This window comes from Schistocerca nitens, chromosome 11 (assembly GCF_023898315.1).
Source record: "Schistocerca nitens isolate TAMUIC-IGC-003100 chromosome 11, iqSchNite1.1, whole genome shotgun sequence".
Lineage (NCBI taxonomy): Eukaryota > Metazoa > Arthropoda > Insecta > Orthoptera > Acrididae > Schistocerca > Schistocerca nitens.
Window position 1 is genome coordinate 139,308,237 of NC_064624.1, and position 20,688 is coordinate 139,328,924.

General features: G+C 43.2%; 1 protein-coding gene across 4 annotated transcripts in view; it reads right to left on the reverse strand.

Annotated features, from left to right (window-relative positions):
• The window catches only part of LOC126213592 (uncharacterized), a 313,729-nt gene that overhangs the window by 136,440 nt on the left and 156,601 nt on the right, over positions 1-20,688 (reverse strand). For all 4 annotated transcript variants that reach the window (XM_049941451.1, XM_049941452.1, XM_049941450.1 and 1 more), the window contains one exon: positions 8,202-8,239. In XM_049941451.1, coding sequence (XP_049797408.1) covers positions 8,202-8,239 — 38 coding nt within the window. The remainder of the gene's footprint in view (positions 1-8,201; positions 8,240-20,688) is intronic.

Consider the following 20,688-nt stretch of genomic DNA (forward strand, 5'->3'; position numbering starts at 1 on the left):
CCGCCCAGTGCCACTCTCTCTAACAGTGACTGTGTTCGTCCCACACACAGTGTGCGTCGACATCGCCGGAAATCCCGTCAAGTCGCAAGTGATTCTGTACCAGTGTCAGTTCACGTTGCACGAGACAGTCGCTCTTGTCGTCAGCAGGACGATAAACTTTTTGTAGATTTGGACATTAACGGCAAAGTGATACCGTTCCAGCTCGATATCGGAGCTGCAGTTTCATTGATCAATCACGACACGTACAAACAGCTGGGCACACCTCCGTTGCGTGCCGCAAATGTTAAGTTAAGTAGTTATTCAGGACAAGCAATCCCTGTGTTAGGACAGTGCAGCCTTCTTGCAACATACAAAGGACAAACAAAACTTGTGTCATTTGACGTCCTCCGTTCTTCTTCTGCAGTGAACTTGTTTGGTTTCGATTTATTTCAGTTGTTTAACTTGTCTATAGTAAATCAGGTCCTATCAGTGAACCAGACTGTGCCTTCAGACAGTCTTTCTCATCTATGTGAAGAATTTGCAGACATTTTTGCACCGGGCCTCGGTTGCGCTAAGAACTATAAAGCACATTTGGAATTGAAAGTCAATGCGCAACCGAAATTTTTCAGAGCGCGCAATGTTCCCCACGCATTGCGTGATGAGGTCGCAAAAACATTAAACGATTTGGAATCACAAGGTGTAATTGAACGTGTGCAGGCTTCTCTCTGGGCATCACCCTTAGTAATTTTGCAAAAACCTTCGGGAAAATTGAGACTTTGTGTGGACTTCAAGGCAACAGTGAATCCACAACTAGTGATTGCAACTTTTCCTTTACCCCGCCCGGAAGATCTTTTTGACAAACTGTGCCCGGGTAAATATTTTTCGAAGTTGGACCTAGCAGATGCGTACTTGCAAATACCAGTGGACGAAGAATCCCAGCGCGTTTTAGTGGTTAACACGCATCTTGGTTTGTACCGATTCAAACGACTGCCATTCGGGTGTGCATCCGCCCCTGCATTGTTTCAACAATATCTACAAACTGTTTGTGCGTCGGTCCCTACTGTAGCAAACTATCTGGACGATATTGTGATCTCCGGAAAGACGGAAGAAGAACATTTAGCCAATCTCAGAACATTATTTCAGGTCTTGCGACAAAATGGTCGCTTGCGGAAGGACAAATGTGTGTTTTTTGCTCGTGACTTACCCTACCTGGGACATGTACTCAATGTCCAAGGCATACATCCGAGTCCCGAGCACCTCCGTGTCATACAAGACTTGCCTTCGCCGCGGAATTTGAAGCAGCTACAGAGTGTGCTGGGAAAAATTAATTATTATCATCGCTATGTGCGCCACGCCTCTTCCATTTCAGCTCCGCTTCATCGCTTACGCCGTAAAGGTGTTCCGTTCGTCTGGACGACGGAATGCTAACGTGCCTTTCGCCAGTTGAAATCGGCGTTGCTTTCACATACTTGCCTTACGCCATTCGATCCCCAGAAACCCCTTTTGTTGATGGTAGATGCATCGGATTTCGGGATCGGTGCTGTGCTTGCGCACAAAGATGGTTCGCACGATCGCCCTATTGCCTTTGCGTCCAAATTGCTCTCGTCTGCGCAACCGAAATTATTCACAGATCGAGAAAGAAGCATTGGCTCTCGTATTTGGTGTTACCAAGTTTCATGATTTCTTGTATGGTCGTCACTTTACCATCATCACAGACCACAAACCGTTGACATCGCTTTTTGATCCGAACAAGCCTGTACCTCCACGTACAGCGCAGAAATTCATTCGCTGGTCTATTTTCCTCTCGCAGCACCGCTACGATATCTTGGATTGGTCCACTGCTAAGCACGGAAACGCCGATGCATTGTCCCGTTTGCCCGTTGCTGAGAATAGAGCATTTTATTCCTCCGAACTTGTTTGCATGTTCATTGATGCGGAAACCGATGACGTGATCGAATCGTTTCCGATTGATTTTCGTCATGTAGCTACAGCCACAGCTGCCGACCCTGTCCTTGCTACCGTCCTGCGTTTTGTTGCTACGCAATGGCCGTTGTCAAAGTCACGGATCGGAGATCCGTTGGTTCACCGATTTTTTGCTCACAAGGAGAGACTTTTTGTACGACATGGTGTTTTGCTCTTGCGTTCTGATAATGGATCAGTCCAGGGTCGTGGTACCACGTTCGTTACAGTCCTCTGTCTTACGGCTTCTCCACCAAGGACATTGGGGTATAGTGAGAACGAAACAACTTGCTCGTCAGCACTGTACTTGGTTCGGAATCGATGCAGCGGTTACGAATATGTGCTCTTCTTGCATGGTGTGTGCTGAACAACAATCAGCACCACCGCGGAAATTCTTTGCATGGCCAAAAGCCATTTACCCTTGGCAACGCTTACACATCGATTTTGCTGGTCCATTCTGGAATGCTCGATGGTTGGTTGTGGTAGATTCATTCAGTAATTTTCCTTTTGTTGTCCGGATGTCTTCCACGACGTCATCTGCCACCATCCAAGCGTTATCCGGTATCTTTTGCATTGAAGGTCTTCCACAGACTATTGTTTCCGACAATGGCCTGCAATTCATGTCCGCAGAATTTCAGTCGTTCTGCAAGGCCAATGGTATTCAACATCTGACGTCCGCGCCGTTTTCGCCACAGTCAAACGGTGCCGCTGAACGATTGGTCCGGACTTTCAAGTCACAGATGTTGAAGTTGAAAGAGTCTCATTCTTGGGAGGACGCGTTATTGCTCTTTTTGTCCACGTATCACTCTGCGTCGAGATGGTCGCTCGCCGGCTGAGTTGCTTCACGGTCGCCCTCATCGCACCTTGATGTCTTTTTTACATCCGCCGCATCAGGTTCCTGTGCAGCGGCAGACACCTGCTTTTGCCCCAGGCGATCTTGTCTACTACCGCAACTATCGAGGTTCACGGCGTTGGCTCGAAGGGCGCATTCTTCGCTGCCTCGGCCGCGCTATGTATCTGGTTTTGGGGGCCTCTGGTGAGGTGCGTCGGCATCTCAATCAGCTGCACCTCTGTCGTCGCACAGGATCTGCCGCTCCCCGTCTGCTTTCAGCGACGGTACCGTCCGGTCAGCGCCCTGGGGACCCATCTACTGGCTCGCCTCAGCCCCAGGTGTTACCGACGCTGCCTTCCATTTTGCCCCATGGCGACGCGCCGCCGCCTGTTCTCCCGCCAGCGACGCCCGCAGTGGACACGTCGCTGCAACTGCCGGGCGCCTCCCTGGGTCACGCACCGCCAATCGCTTCCCATGACCAGCTGTCCTCCGACATGGAACTCTTGCCCACTCCGGACCATATGTCGTCTTCACCCGACGGGTGCCCCAGCCCGATGGAGGTCGACCCTTCGGTCCCTCCTGTCTCTCTACGGGCACATACACCGCGTGTTGGCGTGTACCCTGAAGCAGGTTTTCAGGCGTTTCCTAGCTCCCCTCAGGCCGAATGGCGGGGTGCAGGTGGCACAGCCTCGCCTGTTGTTAGGCTCCCCACCTCATCGCATACGCCAACATGGGGTCCTCTCCACGGCGGGCGGAAGCCTTACGCCACAACCGTCCGCCGATTTGCGTGGGAGGAAAATGGTGTCACCGTCAGACACCTCACTTGCTAGGTGGTAGCCTTTAAGTCGGCCGCGGTCCATTAGTATACGTCGGACCCGCGTGTCGCCACTATCAGTGATTGCAGACCGAGCGCCGCCACACGGCAGGTCTAGAGAGTCTTCCTAGCACTCGCCCCAGTTGTACAGCCGACTTTCCTAGCGATGATTCACTGACAAATTACGCTCTCAGTTGCCGAGACGATAGTTAGCATAGCCTTCAGCTACGTCATTTGCTACGACCTAGCAAGGCGCCATTACCAGTTACTATTGATGCTGTAAAACATGTACCGTCAAGAGCGATGTTCACCAATTATGGATTAAAGTTAAGTATTCCAGTAGCTACGTATTATTTTTGCTAGTCTCATTTCTCTGTACTGTTCCAGACCTCACGCCAGCCTGCATGAGCTTAAACGAGTGCCTTTCGGCTTCCTCCTAGTGGATTGGCTGTCTTGCCAATCCACAACAACTTCAATCTAACAAACTGCATCACAGCATAGAATTGCTTGGTGACTTCCAACTTGTCTGTCCTTACAAACACTCCCAAGTAATTTAATTATTTGACATTTGGTTGCCAACGTACGTCTAGGGACAAAAAAAAACATTGTATAAACAGTATTGTAACAAAGAACAAGAAATTGGCAGTTTTTATCAAAATAATGCAAAAATCAGTCATTTTTTGCAAAAGGTCATCAAATTTTGCAATTTCTCTATTCCTGTGTAAAAATGTTTTAAATCTGAAGGCACAGTTGAAAATATTATTAACTGATGTGAGGCGTGTTTTTTTAAATAAGTACTGTTTTGCCACACCGTGGCCGCAGCGCTGCGGTGGGCGTTCTGCGCATGCGCGCTGGGTACCTACATCTGTTGTCTACGCACTGACGCCATTACAGTTTGATTCTTCCTTCTTTACGTTGTGTACTGGGTGTTTAAGATGACTCCAATAATCGTGATTCCCGCAGACTGTGAAGTACAGGCTGGTAAAAGATTTCTTAGTGCTAAAGGCCTAAAAGCAATCAATATTCATCATGAGATCTGTGTAGTTTACGGGGAAAACATTATGAGTGATGGAATGGTAAGAAAGTGAGAGAGAGCATTTAAAATTGGCCGCACAAATGTGCATCGTTTTTCTGCAAGACAATGCCCGTCCGCATGTGGCGAATCAGAGCAAAGATCTCATCACATCTTTTCGATGGGAAACACCAGATCATCCTCCGTACAGCCCCGATCTTGCGCCCAGTGACTACCATCTGTTCCTGCACTTGAAGGAACACGTGGGCGTTCAGAGCATCTTCGAGACGATGACGAAGTCAAAACAAGGTTGTTGCAGTGGTTAACAAGTCAGGCGGCAGACTTCTACGAGGAGGGTATTCAAAACTGGTACAATGTTATGACAAGTGCCTCAATATTGACGGAAATTATGTAGGAAAGTAGATTAAGGTACAGGCTTTCACGTAAAAATAAAATTATTGAGATATCTTAGCATGTCCTTTTTTTTTAATTTCAAAACGGTATTCACTTAAAAACCACACCTCGTATTAATTTACTGTTGAAACTGGTTCTTTACTTTTTCTGGGCTGAGGTACATGTATAACCTTACACCGGACATTCATTTCCATCCTAGGGTACTTGTGCCTTAAATGTGACATTAGCTGGTAACAGTTTACTGCCAATGTCACATTTACTAACCCTTATGTATAACTTGTACCAAAAGCTAAGTATTTTGATGGGATCTTCAATGCACTGCATCACTTACACTGCATTTTCCCTATTACACAAGTATAAATATAGAAACCACTTGAATGGCACTTTAGCTTCACAAATACAGGGTGTATACATGGACAAGGAAAAAAAATTCCCGGATTTCCCGGTTAAAAATACACTTTCTCCCGGATGAAAATACACTTTTTCCATGTTAAGTGACAGTATACTCTTCCTCGGCACCGTAAAACTCATCAATTCTTTGAATATTTATGGGAAAAAAAAGAAAACGTTTTGAAAGGCCTTTGATGTGCAGAAACATGTACGCTGCATATTTCCATATTACGAAGGTATAAATTTGAATTCCACCATACACCGCATGTCACTTTCCGAAGCACTGAAATCGAGATTGCGATGCGCTGTTGAAAGGCAATCATAGCTCATGTCACTTATTCTCGCCAGCTGATGACAACATAGGCACGTGATGTAGTCATCCAATAGCAAGATCACTCTTCAGTAGCACGAACACACAAATAAGAAAAGTTAATGGTTTAAATTAATATACATAGCATTCACGTATAATATTGGTGTCGAAGATTAATAAGCTGGAAGAGAAGCTAAGCTTCCACGTATAATGTTGATCTTTTTTGCGCGTGTTACACTTACAAATACATCATACAAATGTGCCAGTAAAATTTTTAATAACGACGTAAATGTCTGATGATCTCGGCTCGAAATTCTTCTAAATGGTCGTCCTCAAAGAGTTGAATTATAAATGAGAGTCAAACGCTTTGTGATTTAAGAAATTCATCGTACATTCTCAAACATAGTTCATCTTACGTAAAAGGAAATTTGGTTTGAATGTAACGCTTTTCAAACCACCATTTCCAATTTTTCCTGCGACCTGTTAGAAATAGGTTCGTTTCAGCAGTTGCAAGAGAGCGCCAGATAATAGGCATCACCACACTTGCGCAGCTACGATGACGCAGGAAGCCCGTATGCTCGTACGTGTAAAACATTAAATGATCTTACATTGTGTCATAAAAGAAACAAGACAACAGAGGATACTTCAAGAGCATCAGAATTTCGTGAACCATACTAAAATGCATAATTCGGCTTAAAATGCACATTCATGTGTCCAGATTCGTATGTAAATTTTCTTGACTACCAGTACTGTATTATATCATGTTTGGTTCTTTATTATGGCATAATGACATACGTGCACTTGAAATGCAGCGAACAGTTGAAACTAGGCAATAGTGTGAAAGTAAACACTTCGTTTCAAATAAAGCAGAAAAGATTAATGAAAGCCGTTCTCCAAGGCGATTAATGCTTGACTGTCAGGAAGGTGGAAATAAAATCTAAAACTAATTAACATATTTTAGCCTTCCGTAATTATGTGTACGTATTTTAATTCAAGCACAAATATCCGTTTGTCATCATTTAACGTGAGAACAATAAATGAAGAGGAAACAACAAAATTACTGAACATAAACACAGGTCACGTGGAGACGACCCATCTCTCCACCACAACTCAGACTGCTCTGGGCATCAGCGCCAGATTTACTATATTTCCAAACCGGTGCAAAATTAAGTAGTGGCGCCCAGCCATACTTCCGTAACCAGAAGCGAAAGAAGGTACTACTCATACGAGACTCAACTGCGCATGCGCAAGAGCCCGCCCGCAACTGCTCAAACGAATATGATTTTAACAGTTGCCACGTCACGCTCATCGGAGGCAATTTGTTGTTATGAAGCAATGCATAGTCTTCCTAAAGCCTTGGACCACTTTGCTGTTGGCAGACGCTTGTATGAGCACTGTGTTTTGTTGCTGTATAAGGCGTGTTTCCTTTGCAATTTAAGTTTTATTTTCGTTTTTTTTTCCCCTCTCATTCATGTTTTGTTTCTGCAGTATTATTCTGTAATAGCATGATACAGTAATATCCTTTGTTAGAGTATTGGTTCTTACCAGTCAAAATCACAAAAATTTAACTGAAAAATGAAACATTCCCGGAATTCTAAACAATTCCCGGGTTTTTCCCGGTTTTCTCCCGGACTGAAAAATTCCTGGGTCTTTCCCGGATCTCTCGGGTCGTATACACCCTGAAATACATAAACTGGTGGGTGCCTATTAGTTCGCTACTGTTCACCACAATCAGACCTAAGGCTACACAAAAGTTCAGTCTGTCATCACAGACTTCACTCAAAAATAATTTAATATTTTATTATTTCAAGATTGGTTTTAAACCAGGAACAACAGTTTCAAAATAAATCCAATGGAAATAAAAATAAGTGAAACAGTACGGATGTCCCCACATTTACCTATCAATGTCTGCAGAGTTTAAAAGTAATATCTCACAAACAAATGGTATTACACTTTACAGTGCAGTCAATTATGGTAAAAATCATCTCCATTATCCATTTTGTAGTAACAACAGGTATTGTTCTATTAAACACACTATCATGTGCTACTGTTACACTACCACTGAACAGATTAAGTTTGCCTGTTGCTACAAATTCTATTCCAAGGAAACAGCACAACTTTACACACCTCATTTGAGAAATATTCACAGTGGTAGCTTTGCATGATTCATCACACACTGTGCAAGTAATTTTTAATTTCTTTAGCCATTTAGGTACAAATATAGACTTCAATATTATTAGTCAATATCAGCACAGTATCTGAATGCAGGTAGTGCAACAAGTAAAGCAAAGCAAGGCTGGCCACACACAGAAGCAGGTGCGAGTCTTGCACCCCTCGAATGGCAAATCCTTGTTCAAATAAAAGAAAGAGTTGACAAGTTAATAGCTCTGCACACCATTCAGTTTTCTGTTCTGGTTACTGGCCGGTTTAGCTACTGTATAAGAGAAATTTTCTAACTTACTGAAATGCAGAAGCTGACAGTGAAACTTACCTTGTACTGTCGGACGTGACGATTGTCGAATGATGTACCTGCAACAACAGAATTAAATATGTGGAAAAAGGATTTTGCACCTAAAGCCTTATTATGAATAACTGTTTCATTTGTACAACTATTAAGTTTCACAGTCTGACATCCCAAAATTTGGCTAAAGTGCTGTATGTATGTTGAATGCAGACCTGTAATATGGTTAAAATACCATTTTATTAAATGGAGCCATTGAATTAAAGCAAGTGAATAAAACAACATTACACAATAGAATCAGCGTGTGCAATGCTATGTTATTTGTTCTAAAAACTATTTTTTTCCAAACATTAATAATAATGCAATAAGAAATGAAAAGTCACAGCAATGAGAATGCTCGTCAGAGAACTGTAGGACACAGATGTACATCAGCATAGTATCTGATAATACAAGATCTGTTCAAAAAGTTAAATATCAGACAAAAATGCTAATGGCCTTTGTGATTACGTCATAATGCGATGGGACCAAAGTGAAAATTATATTTTACTTTTGTTATGTTGGCACGTGCTGTGCAATAATTTAAGTCTATTGCCAAAATAATCTGTGGAATAGTTGTGTCGATAGGGTTTTCAAAATATTCACAATGTGAGCAATTCACTGGAATGGATTAACTGCAATACACATCCATCTTAAAACCCTTTGTATGTGACAGTTTACTGCCTACAGGGAACTGTTACAAGGAGTCTACTTCGTCATTTTCAAGAGTTAGCAAATGGACAGCTTTGTTCGAATGTTAGGATACGACGATGAAGCAAATATAAACTGTAACTTTTTTCCATACGTTTATTTAAGCTTCCAAAAAATTCATATACAAGAACTTAATTTTCTATACAGTCTCCAGAATTTCATATATTTTTCCAAGCAGATAATCAGTGTCTTGAACCAGTTTTCATAAAATGAACATGGCTGTGATAGCTGCGAGTTGTGTACGAACGCTTTGACAGCACCATTGTTGTCCAAATAGTGGCGCAAACCACTGAAAATTGCAGGACGACATATCTGGACTGTAAGGATGGTGTTCTAGTGTGGTATAGAACAATTCCTGAATTTTTATTGAGATCGGGCAGCTGTGGGGTGTGTCAAGCCTAGTCATGAAGCACGATCACATCCAGGATTGGAAATGCTTGCCGTTTCTGATAATACGCATGTTTTGTTTGGTTCACAAGTTGGCAACAGTATAAAGTGTTCCCAGTAAAATGATTGTAGAGAAAATCAATGAGAACTCCTTTAAAATAAAAAAAGGATCATTACAAGAACCTTCCCCATGGAGAGACAGTTTTTGGCTCTGACTGGTGCAGATTCATCACTTTTGCACCATTGTGTGTTTTTAGATTCCAGTGTGTAATGGTGCACCCGTGTTTCATCACAGGTCAAAATCCAGCGTATAAAATGCTTACCTTCAGTTTGTTAGCGCGTTAGCAGCCATTTGCACACATCGAGATAATGAAATTTGTACTCTGCGATGAGAAGATGACATACCCAACTTACAGACACTTTCTGAAATCTGAGGTTGTCGGTAACTATTGCCTGAGCACAACTGTAACTTATGTCAACCTCTGTAGCAATTTCAGCAAATGATATTCTGCAATTGTCTTCAATAAGTTGGCTAACACGCTTATCTCACTAGGGGTAAGATAGATACTGCCTACAGAAAAATTAAAGACACCTTTGGAGAAAAGAGAACCACTTGCATGAATATCAAGAGCTCAGATGGAAACCCAGTTCTAAGCAAAGAAGGGAAAGCAGAAAGGTGGAAGGAGTATATACAGTGTCTACACAAGGGCAAAGTACTTCAGGGCAATATTATGGAAATGGAAGAGGATGTAGATAAAGATGAAATGGGAGATACGATACTGCGTGAAGAGTTTGACAGAGCACTGAAAGACCTAAGTCGAAACAAGGCCCCGGGAGTAGACAACATTCCATTAGAACTACTGACGGCCTTGGGAGAGCCAGTCATGACAAAACTCTACCATCTGGTGAGCAAGATGTATGAGACAGGCGAAATACCCACAGACTTCAAGAAGAATATAATAATTTCAATCCCAAAGAAAGCAGGTGTTGACAGATGTGAAAATTACAGAACTATCAGTTTAATAAGTCACAGCTGCTAAATACTAACACGAATTCTTTACAGAAGAATGGAAAAACTAGTAGAAGCCGACCTTGGGGAAGATCAGTTTGGATTCCGTAGAAATGTTGGAACACGTGAGGCAATAGTGACCCTACGACTTATCTTAGAAGCTAGAATAAGGAAGGGCAAACCTACGTTTCTATCATTTGTAGACTTAGCGATAGCTTTTGACAATGTTGACTGGAATACTCTCTTTCAAATTCTAAAGGTGGCAGGGGTAAAATACAGGGAGCGAAAGGCTATTTACAATTTGTACAGAAACCAGACGGCAGTTATAAGAGTCGAGGGACATGAAAGGGAAGCAGTGGTTGGGAAGGGAGTGAGACAGGGTTGTAGCCTCTCCCTGATGCTATTCAATCTGTATATTGAGCAAGCAGTAAAGGAAACAAAAGAAAAATTCGGAGTAGGTATTAAAGTCCATGGAGAAAAACGTTGAGGTTCGCCGATGACATTGTAATTCTGTCAGAGGCAGCAAAGGACTTGGAAGAGCAGTTGGACGGAATGGACAGTGTCTTGAAAGCAGGGTATAAGATGAACATCAACAAAAGCAAAACGAGGATAATGGAATGTAGTCAAATTAAGTCGGGTGATGCTGAGGGAATTAGATTAGGAAATGAGACACTTAAAGTAGTAAAGGAGTTTTGCTATTTGGGGAGCAAAATAACTGGTGATGGTCGAAGTAGAGAGGATATAAAATGTAGACTGGCAGTGGCAAGGAAAGCGTTTCTGAAGAAGAGAAATTTGTTAACATCGAGTATAGATTTAAGTGTCAGGAAGTCATTTCTGAAAGTATTTGTATGGAGAGTAGCCATGTATGGGAGTGAAACGTGGACGGTAAATACTCTGGACAAGAAGAGAATAGAAGCTTTCGAAATGTGGTGCTACAGAAGGATGCTGAAGATTAGATGGGTAGATCACATAACTAATGAGGAGGTATTGTATAGAATTGGGGAGAAGAGGAGTTTGTGGCACAACTTGACTAGAAGAAGGGATCGGTTGGTAGGACACATTCTGAGGCATCAAGGGATCACCAATTTAGTATTGGAGGGCAGCGTGGAGGGTAAAAATCGTAGAGGGAGACCAAGAGATGAATACACTAATCAGATTCAGAAGGATGTAGGCTGCAGCAGGTACTGGGAGATGAAGCATCTTGCACAGGATAGAGTAGCACGGAGAGCTGCATCAAACCAGTCTCAGGACTGAAGACCACAACAACAACAACAACAACAACAACAACAACAAAGCAAATATTCTCCTCAGTCGTGCTGGTCCTTGAGTGACGTCGGTGAGCTGCACTTTAAACTGTTTCTCCTCCTCGTAAAAATGGTATGTGCCAGGTGTACCCTTGCGTCTTTGTTAAGAAAGTTGTCTCTGAACTCTGCCACAACTCTTTTCAAAATTTTGGACGGTTTTACACCCTCTGTTGTGAGAAACTTGATTATAACGCACTGTGCAATGTATTTCGGTGCCTCCTGTTCTGACATTGTAATTCTGACCAAAGGAATGGTACAACATATTCCAGCTGTGGAGAACAACCGTGGAAACAAAAGCACCGACGAGCTGAGATTACGTTGCTATCCATTTACAAAAAGACGCGTTCAACAAAAATTCCTGCTTATATTTGCTTTACTCTTGTACTTTTCAACTAGTTGATTCATGTGAAGGGCACACCAAAACTATAACTACACATTAACACATCAGGAAACTGCACAATATGCCACCAAGAGCACAATATGTTCCCTGATGATAAGTAATTAAAAGATATACCAATTAGCTGATATCACATGCATATTAACAGATGTGTGTGTTTTGCACGGCAAATTAATCGCAAGAAAGTTGACACGTGTAGCAGTTACTGAATGCACAGGTAGATTCTTCTTAATGAATTATCTGTTGTGCACGATTCATGTCTATGTACGAGAGGAAAAGTAACTGGTGCAGCTAAGGACTATTGCAATATATAAAACCTTGGACTAGTGAGGTACACGATGCTCACATATTTCTAATGTGAATGACAGCTGCTTCTTCCCGGCAGATTAAAACTGTGTGCTGGACTGGGACTTTGAGCCGAAGCCTTTGCCTTTTACAGGCATGTGCTCCACCGACTGAGCTATCCGACCACAACTCTGACCCACCCTCTCACAGTTTTACCTCCATCAGTATCTGATCTCGTACCTTGTAAACTTTACAGATCTCTCACATACCTTAGAGGACTATCACTCCTGGAAGGCAGGATATTCTGGAGACACGACTTAGCCACAGCGCGGGGGGTCGTTCCTCGAATGAATTTCAAATTGCAACGGTGTGCTAACTAAAAGTTTCAAATCAGTGTGAATTCCACTGCAGAGTGAAAACTTATTCTGGTACACGAGAGGTTTTTGCCAATTTGTAGCTTCGTTGGATAAATGTGCAAGTCAATACCGTAAAATACAAATTCACACGAACCAGATACTTCATTGTCCAATGGCATGAAAATGAACAAATAGAATATCAAAATGTGTTGTCGAGAATAAACAAGATTGTACATATCTTAAAGTCACGCACCATTTTTTTTTTCCTTTTTTCCCAGTATGTTATGGCTAATTTTAGGATCTAATGTATGTACTTTGATACGGTATTCAATAATAGAGTAATACGCTCTAGGGGGCAAAAAAGACGCTCAACAAAGGAATTATCTGAATGGAGTGGAAATTGGTAAATGTGATGTACATGTACAGTCAAACAATAAACATAATTACAGAGTCAGAAAAATTGGAAAGAGCTTCACAAACTGAGCAAGTCAACAACACATCGGTCCACATCTGGCCCTTATGCAAGCAGTTAGTCGGCTCGGCACTGACAGATACAGTTGCCGGATGTCGAGTCCATTTCTGTTCAATTGTCGAGTTGTAAATATCCTAAGCTCGTCAGAGGGAGCTGCTCGTAAAGCTCCAAACGGCGACCTCGATGACCGTGGTAGTGTTTGGCAAGTACGAAGACAAGCAGTAGAAACTCTCGCTCTGTGCGGGCGTACATTACCTCGCTGAAATGTTAGCCCGGGATGGCTCGAAATGAAGGGCAGTACAATGGGGTGTAGGATAACGTCGTACAATCGACATACCACTGTGCTGTGAGGTTGCCACGGATAACAACCAAAGGCATCCTGCTACGAAAACAAATGGCACCCCAGACTGTCACTCCCAGTCGGTGGGCCGTATGGCGGGCAACAGTCAGGTCGGTGTCCCCCCACTGTCCGGGCCGTCTCCAGACACGTCTTCGGCGGTCGTCGGGCCTCACTTTGTAGCGGGACTCATCACTGAAGACAATTCTACTACAGTCAATAAGATTCCAGGCCGAAGTCACGCCTGAAGGTGCCCCAGACAGCGGTGGGGTATCGACCTGATGGACGCCCGTCGTCGGACAGACAACTGGGTGCCATTTATTTTCATAGCAGGACCTCTTTGCCTGTCATCCGTGGCACGCTTACGGCACAGCGGTACGTTGACGATTTTCTACAACCCATTTAGTTACCCTTCGTGGCAAGCCACCCTGGGCTTACATTTTAGCACGATAATGCCTGGCCTCGTACAGTGAGAGATTCTACTGCTTGCCTTTGTGCTTGCCAAACCCTGCTTTGGCCAGCAAGTTCGCTGGACCTCACCGCAACTGGGAACATTTGGAAGATTATGGGTAAGGCCCACCAGCCACCTCAGGATTGTGACGATCTCACATTCCAGGCTGAAGTCGTGTCCGGAGACAGCTGAGACGATGGTGGGACATCAACCTGATTGACGGCCGTTGTCAGATTGACAACTAGGAGCAATGGTCTGAGGTGCTATTTCGCACAACTACAACGTGGACTGCTTATGGCAGAGCGGTACGTTGACGATTTTCTACAACCCGTTTTGTTGCCCTTCATTGCAAGCCATCCTGGGCTTACATTTTAGCATAATGCCTAATGCCTGGCCACGCATAGTGAGAGTTTCTACTGCTTGCCTTTGTGCTTGCCAAGCCCTGCTTTCGCCAGTAAAGTCACTGGATCCCACCTTGACTGAGAACGTTTGGAGCATTACGGGCATCGGCCCCCAACCACCTCAGGATTATGATGTTCTCACACGCCACTTGGAACGAATTTGGCACGATAACCGTCGGGAGGACATCCGACAACTCTATATATCAATTACAAGATAGACAAACGCATTACTGACTTGTGAGGCTCGTTCTCTTGAATAAATCATCTAACTTTCCTGAACTTGTAATCACTTGTTTTTTCTGTACATATACATAACATCTACCGATATCCATCCCAATCAGATAATTTATTTGTGGTGTGTTGTCTTTTTTGTCTTAGAGTGTAACCAAGAATTTGAAAACAGAAGCAAGCAAGATTCTGAGGACAGAGAAAAGAAAATTTCTGACCAATGATTAACAAAATAAGATAGGACATAGCAGAGAAATGTTTCAGATGATGGAATGTTCATTTTGTTTTGTTTTAGGACACAAAAACAAATAGGGTCGTATGCGCCCAAGTCAGAATCGTGGAACATGAAGATGAAAAACAAGCTAAAAACTAATACATGTTAAACCCAAGCGATGGGCGAAAAACAGCTAAAAGGAGGGACTTTGAGAAAGGTCCATAAAATACACCATAAAGACAACGGAGGTCCTGAACTAAAGATTAAATGTCCTTCACCATACTGCTGCAAAAGATAAAAAGTAAAATGGGGCCCGACAGCCTGTCTGTCGTTCGCTAAAACGGCTGATAAATAAGATGGCAAACATAAATTTGAACATAAGTGGTTAAAAAAAGGGCATTCGATCAGGAAATGGCAAACCTGCAAAAATTGAGGACAATGAGCAGAAAGTGGTGGGGGTTCACCACTTAACAAATGGTGATGACTAAAAAGACAGAACCCAACATGCAACATAGCTAAAATGATCTCCTCATGGCAAGACGGCAGACGGGAGTTCGGCCGAGCCCCAGGAACAGGTTTAATTCCCCAGAGTTTGCTCTCGTGAAGGGAAGACCAGTGTTGATGCCAAAGTGACACCACCTGCCAACAGACGTCAACACAGAGATTACTGGAGGAAATGGAAGAACTAGCAGGCCGAGGTACGAGGACTGCAGCCTCGGCAGCAGCGTCAGCTTGCATAAACATCCCGGTGGCTCCATCGAGAGTGACCAAGTGAAAGCTTTCTTGGACCTGTTGCAGTAAGGAATGGGCGATGTACAGCATACAGAGTCTTTGAAGGGCACCGAGTGAGTCAGAGCAGACGACACAATTGGAAAACCTGTGTCGCCGGATGTACTGCGTGGTCCGAAAGAGGGTGAAGAGCTCCGCTATAAATAATAAGCAATGTTCTGGAAGCCGGTGGGAAAATTCAAAGAAATTAATGACAAGGATGGAAATATGCTAACAGAAAAGGAAAGGATTCCTGACAGGTGGAGTTGCTGAATGCTGAAGATCCCAAGTGTGTCCTCCCAGGAAGAAAGAATTGCAGATATGTAGAGGAAGAAGAACAGTAAACTGAAAGATCAATTGAGAAACTTAAAGAATAATAAGACACCAGGAGAAGATAGCACAATGACAGAGATGTTGGAGATAGGAGATGAAACAATTCAGATAAAATTATACAATCTCATAAGTGAAAAGTGGAGAAAGGAGAGCCCAAAAGAGCAAGTGTCTTCTACAACTATCCCACAATACAAATGAAACAGTAAAGGAAATTGCAGTGACTACAGACGAATTTCTTAACTACATGTACACAGAAAGTGCTAGTATTCTTAATTCTTGAAAAACTGAAGCCTGTGGCTAAAGATACTCATAGAAATTACCAATGAGGTTTTTCGGCAGGAAGATCCAACTGTAGACTACATTTTCAACAGAAGGCAAATCTGGAAGAAGTGCTGGGAATCCAACCATTGAATTTTGGTAATATTTGTAGATTTCTCGAAAGCTTGTGATAGCAAGCTAGTCAGACAAAAAATTAGTCACCCCTAGATAAATCATTACAAGCATTATTTAATGTCATTTAATTCCAACCTTGGACTTGACAACTGCTTGTATTCGGTTAGGAAGGGAGTCCACAAAGTTGGGCAGGTACGCCACATCAAGGGTAACCCATTAACGCCGTGCGTTGCCATATTGCAACGTTTGTAACACATTTTTAAAATCGTCGATTCCACGACACTGACGAAGTGAGTGTGTTGACAACACTGGATTCCGTTCCACAGGACTGTAAAGATCACTACACTGGAACAGTTTTAACAATACATTTAAATTCTGCGGCGTAAGCAGTGTCGGAAGTTGTCGTTTGCTGAATGACAAAGAAAAATGGAATAAAAGTTCGAGTAAGTATGTTTTACACAGTAACTTACGATCTATAATTTGGTTTTTTAGTACGGTTGTGCTTTAAATACTCAAATATATATTCTTTGGAGGTTACTGCTTGCTGTTAAATAAATTACGTTAATTTAGGCCGTTTGAACATCGGTGTTGCCGTATGGCAACGCTAGGCGCTTGTACTCAGTAGAAGGACGAATTTTCTCTTTTTGGTTTTAGAAGAGGTTTCTCGCTTGCTGAGGCGCTGGAGATTCTTTATAATGACGATATTGAAGGTGATGTGTTTGTCGAGCCCCCAGATCCGAATAGAGAAGAATGACAGATTATTGTATGTGCAGTGGCTGGACAACTCAGTTGTCACAATGATCTCTTCTTCACGTGGTGCACGAGAAGTTGGCCAAGTCGAGAGATTCTCGCAACTAAAAAAGCGAAATATAATGATTCCCAGACCAAAACTGGTAGCCAGATATAATACATATATGGGAGGTACTGATCAGGTGGATCAGAATCTAGCATGCTATCGGATTGCTATAAGAAGCAAGATATGGTACTGGTGTCTCTTTACACGGATGTTAAATGTCGCCATACGAAACAGTTGCATTTTGTATAACAAAGCAAGAAATCAAACTATTTCTCAGCTTTATTTCAAGAGAGAAGTAGCAACAGTGTACTTGCAAAGACACCAAGCTTTACCAAAAGGAGCCGGGAGACCATATGCACCGAGGGCACGTTACGAGAGCCGCATATCAGATTCGATTAGGTTTGATGAGACCGACCACCTCGTCCAGCACACAGAAGGAAAGAAGAAGAAAAGGTGTGCACACGAGGACTGTAAATCTACTGTGAGAACGATGTGTTCAAAGTGTAATGTGGGATTGTGTATTGACTGTTTTATTCCATTTCATGTAAAATAATGCTGAGTTCAGGGTTTGATTTTTGGTTATTAATTGTACTGTGTTATAAAGTATCAACTGTATGATGAAGACTACTACGAAGTGAAATTTTCTGCTCTGCTTAAGCTCACCTTAACTAGTGTTTCTTAAGCCAATTTAGCAATACTCATTCAAGTGATGTGGTCTGTGTGTGTGTGTGTGTGTGGGGGGGGGGGGGGGGGGGGGGGTTAACTGCAACTGCTCTCTTTGTCCCGCACCTTGTCAGTTACATGTACTCGCTTATCATCTTACCCATACGGAGGCGTATGTATTTATTGTGTACGACAAAATCCATTCTAATTCTCTCTGTCAATCTTAGCAAGTTTCCCCTGATCTGAAACTTCCTGGCAGATTAAAACTGTGTGCCGGACCGAGACTCGAACTCGGGACCTTTGCCTTTCGCGGGCAAGTGCTCTACCAACTGAGCTACCCAAGTACGACTCACGCCTCGTCCTCACAGCTTTACTTCTGCCAGTATCTCGTCTCCTACCTTCCAAACTTTACAGAAGCTCTCCTGCGAACCTTGCAGAACTAGCACTCCCGAAAGAAAGGATATTGTGGAGACATGGCTTAGCCACAGCCTTGGGGATGTTTCCAGAAGGAGAAATTTTCACTCTGCAGCGGAGTGTGCGCTGATATGAAAGTCCCTGGCACAGCACTTGCCCGCGATGGGCAAAGGTCCTGAGTTCGAGTCTCGGTCCGGCAGACAGTTGTAATCTGACAGGAAGTTTCATATCAGCATACACTCCGCTGCAGAGTGAAAATCTCATTCTTCCCCTGATCTGATTAAACGCCTTGTGAAGGTGTGTGTGTGTGTGTGTGTGTGTGTGTGTGTGTGTGTGTGTGTGTGTGTGTGTGTGTGTGTGTCGAGTTTATTTATTTAAGATTGACTTTAACTATTTGTTTTATATGAGGTACAAGTTGTATTTATCTTGCTAAAGCGAGACTCATCATTTGTCAGTGTATATTCTGTTATTGTTTGAGGGTACTGCCTCACATGTGATTTACATTCACAGTTGATTGCAAAACACGTGAGTCTACCTTGGAGTTTGCAGCCGTGACTTCTGGAGCTGCTACCTCGGCAGCATTCTGCCCAATGCCCGAGGTCGAAGTTACTGCCGCGGGAGCACTTTGCCGCACCGTCTGTGACGCCTAGCAAAAGTTGAGTAGTTGTCCTGTTCCGTGGAGCTATACCCGGGTCGAGCGACTGCCGCCAGGGTTGTAGGCTGTCGAGTTTAGCGGGATTAACTCGTGAACTTTGTAAATTACTGAACGTTTCAAAGTTCATTCTTACTGTTCAACAACTCCTATGTCTTGTGTTTATTGAATGCCGTTTCCTTTTGCTTATATTGGTAAATTTCAGTAGTTTGTCACTTTACATGTCACTGTAATTCTGATGGTTTTGATGATGTCATTAATCTGGAATTTAATTGATAAGTATGTTTTTCTTAAATAAATGATAATTTGGTGAAAATGACGAACTATCTGACGGGTCTCCCTTCACGTATTGATGTTTAATCCTTTCCTATCCTGAACCTGATACCTGGGGGTTTCACCACTCTCCCAACATGTCCCAAGGCTTTATTATGTACGAGGTTCAATGCAGATGATTTTGCAGGCCAGTCGACGTGTAATAAGGTGGTGAAGTGTTCACGAAACTAGTCAAATATTTTTCCAGACCAACAAACACTGCTGTCGTCTTTATATGTCTGTGTGAGCAGTGGTCTTTTCCAACGCGAGTGGCTCCAAGTGCGCAGTTCCCATCACAGTGCTCCTCACTAATAGGTAGGAAAAGAACTTCATTTCCTGCCTGCAGCAATTCCAGACATATCTGGAACCAATTCTGATTCACAAGCTGTGCCATACATCTCTGGTCCCTCTCAGTCAGGATCTTTTTCCAACTACAATTCTGACAGCACGTTTCCGAGTCACTATTCCCTAACACATCAAACAGCCCCAGTGGCACAGACAACACGATAACCCCTTTTTGCCATTCTGTCACAACCTTACATTTCTCGTGTTTACATACAATGTCTACATCTACACCTACATTTATACTCCGCAAGCCACACAGCCGTGTGTGGCGGAGGGCACTTTACGTGCCATTGTCATTACCTCCCTTTCCTGTTCCAGTCGCGTACAGTTCGTGGGAAGAACGAGTGCTGGAAAGCCTCCGTGCGCACTCGAATCTCTATAATTTTACATTTGTGAGCTCCTCGGGAGGTATAAGTAGGGGGAAGCAATACATTCGATACCTCATCCAGAAACGCAACCTCTCGACACCTGGACAGCGAGCTACACCGTGATGCAGAGCGCCTCTTGCAGAGTCTGCCACTCGAGCTTGCCCAACATCTCCGTAACGCTATCACACTTACCGAATAACCCCATGACGAAACGCGCCGCTCTTCTTTGGATCTTCTCTATCTCCTCCGTCAACCCGACCTGGTACGGATCCCACACTGATGAGCAATACTCGAGTATATGTCAAACGAGTTTTTTGTAAGCCATCTCCTTTGTTGATGGACTACATTTTGTAAGGACTCTCCCAATGAATCTCAACCTGGTACCCGCGTTACCGACAATTAATTTTATATGATCATTCCACTTCAAATCCTTCCGTACGAATACTCCCAGATATTTTACAGAAGTAACTGCTACCAGTGTTTGTTCCACTATCATATAATCATACAATAAAGGATCCTTCTTTCTATGTATTCGCAATACGTTACATTTGTCTATGTTAAGGGTCAGTTGCCACTCCCTGCACCAAGTGCCTATCCCCTGCAGATCTTCCAGCATTTCGCATCCGCGAAAAGCCGCATGGAACTTCCGACACTATCTACTAGGTCATTTATATATATTGTGAAAAGCAATGATCCCATAACACTCCCCTTTGGCACGCCAGAGGTTACTTTAACGTCTGTATACGTCTCTCCATTGAGAACAACATGCTGTCTTCTGTTTGCTAAAAACTCTTCAATGCAGCCACACAGCTTGTCTGATATTCCTTAGGCTCTTACTCTGTTTACCAGGCGACAGTGCGGAACTGTATCGAACGCCTTCCAGAA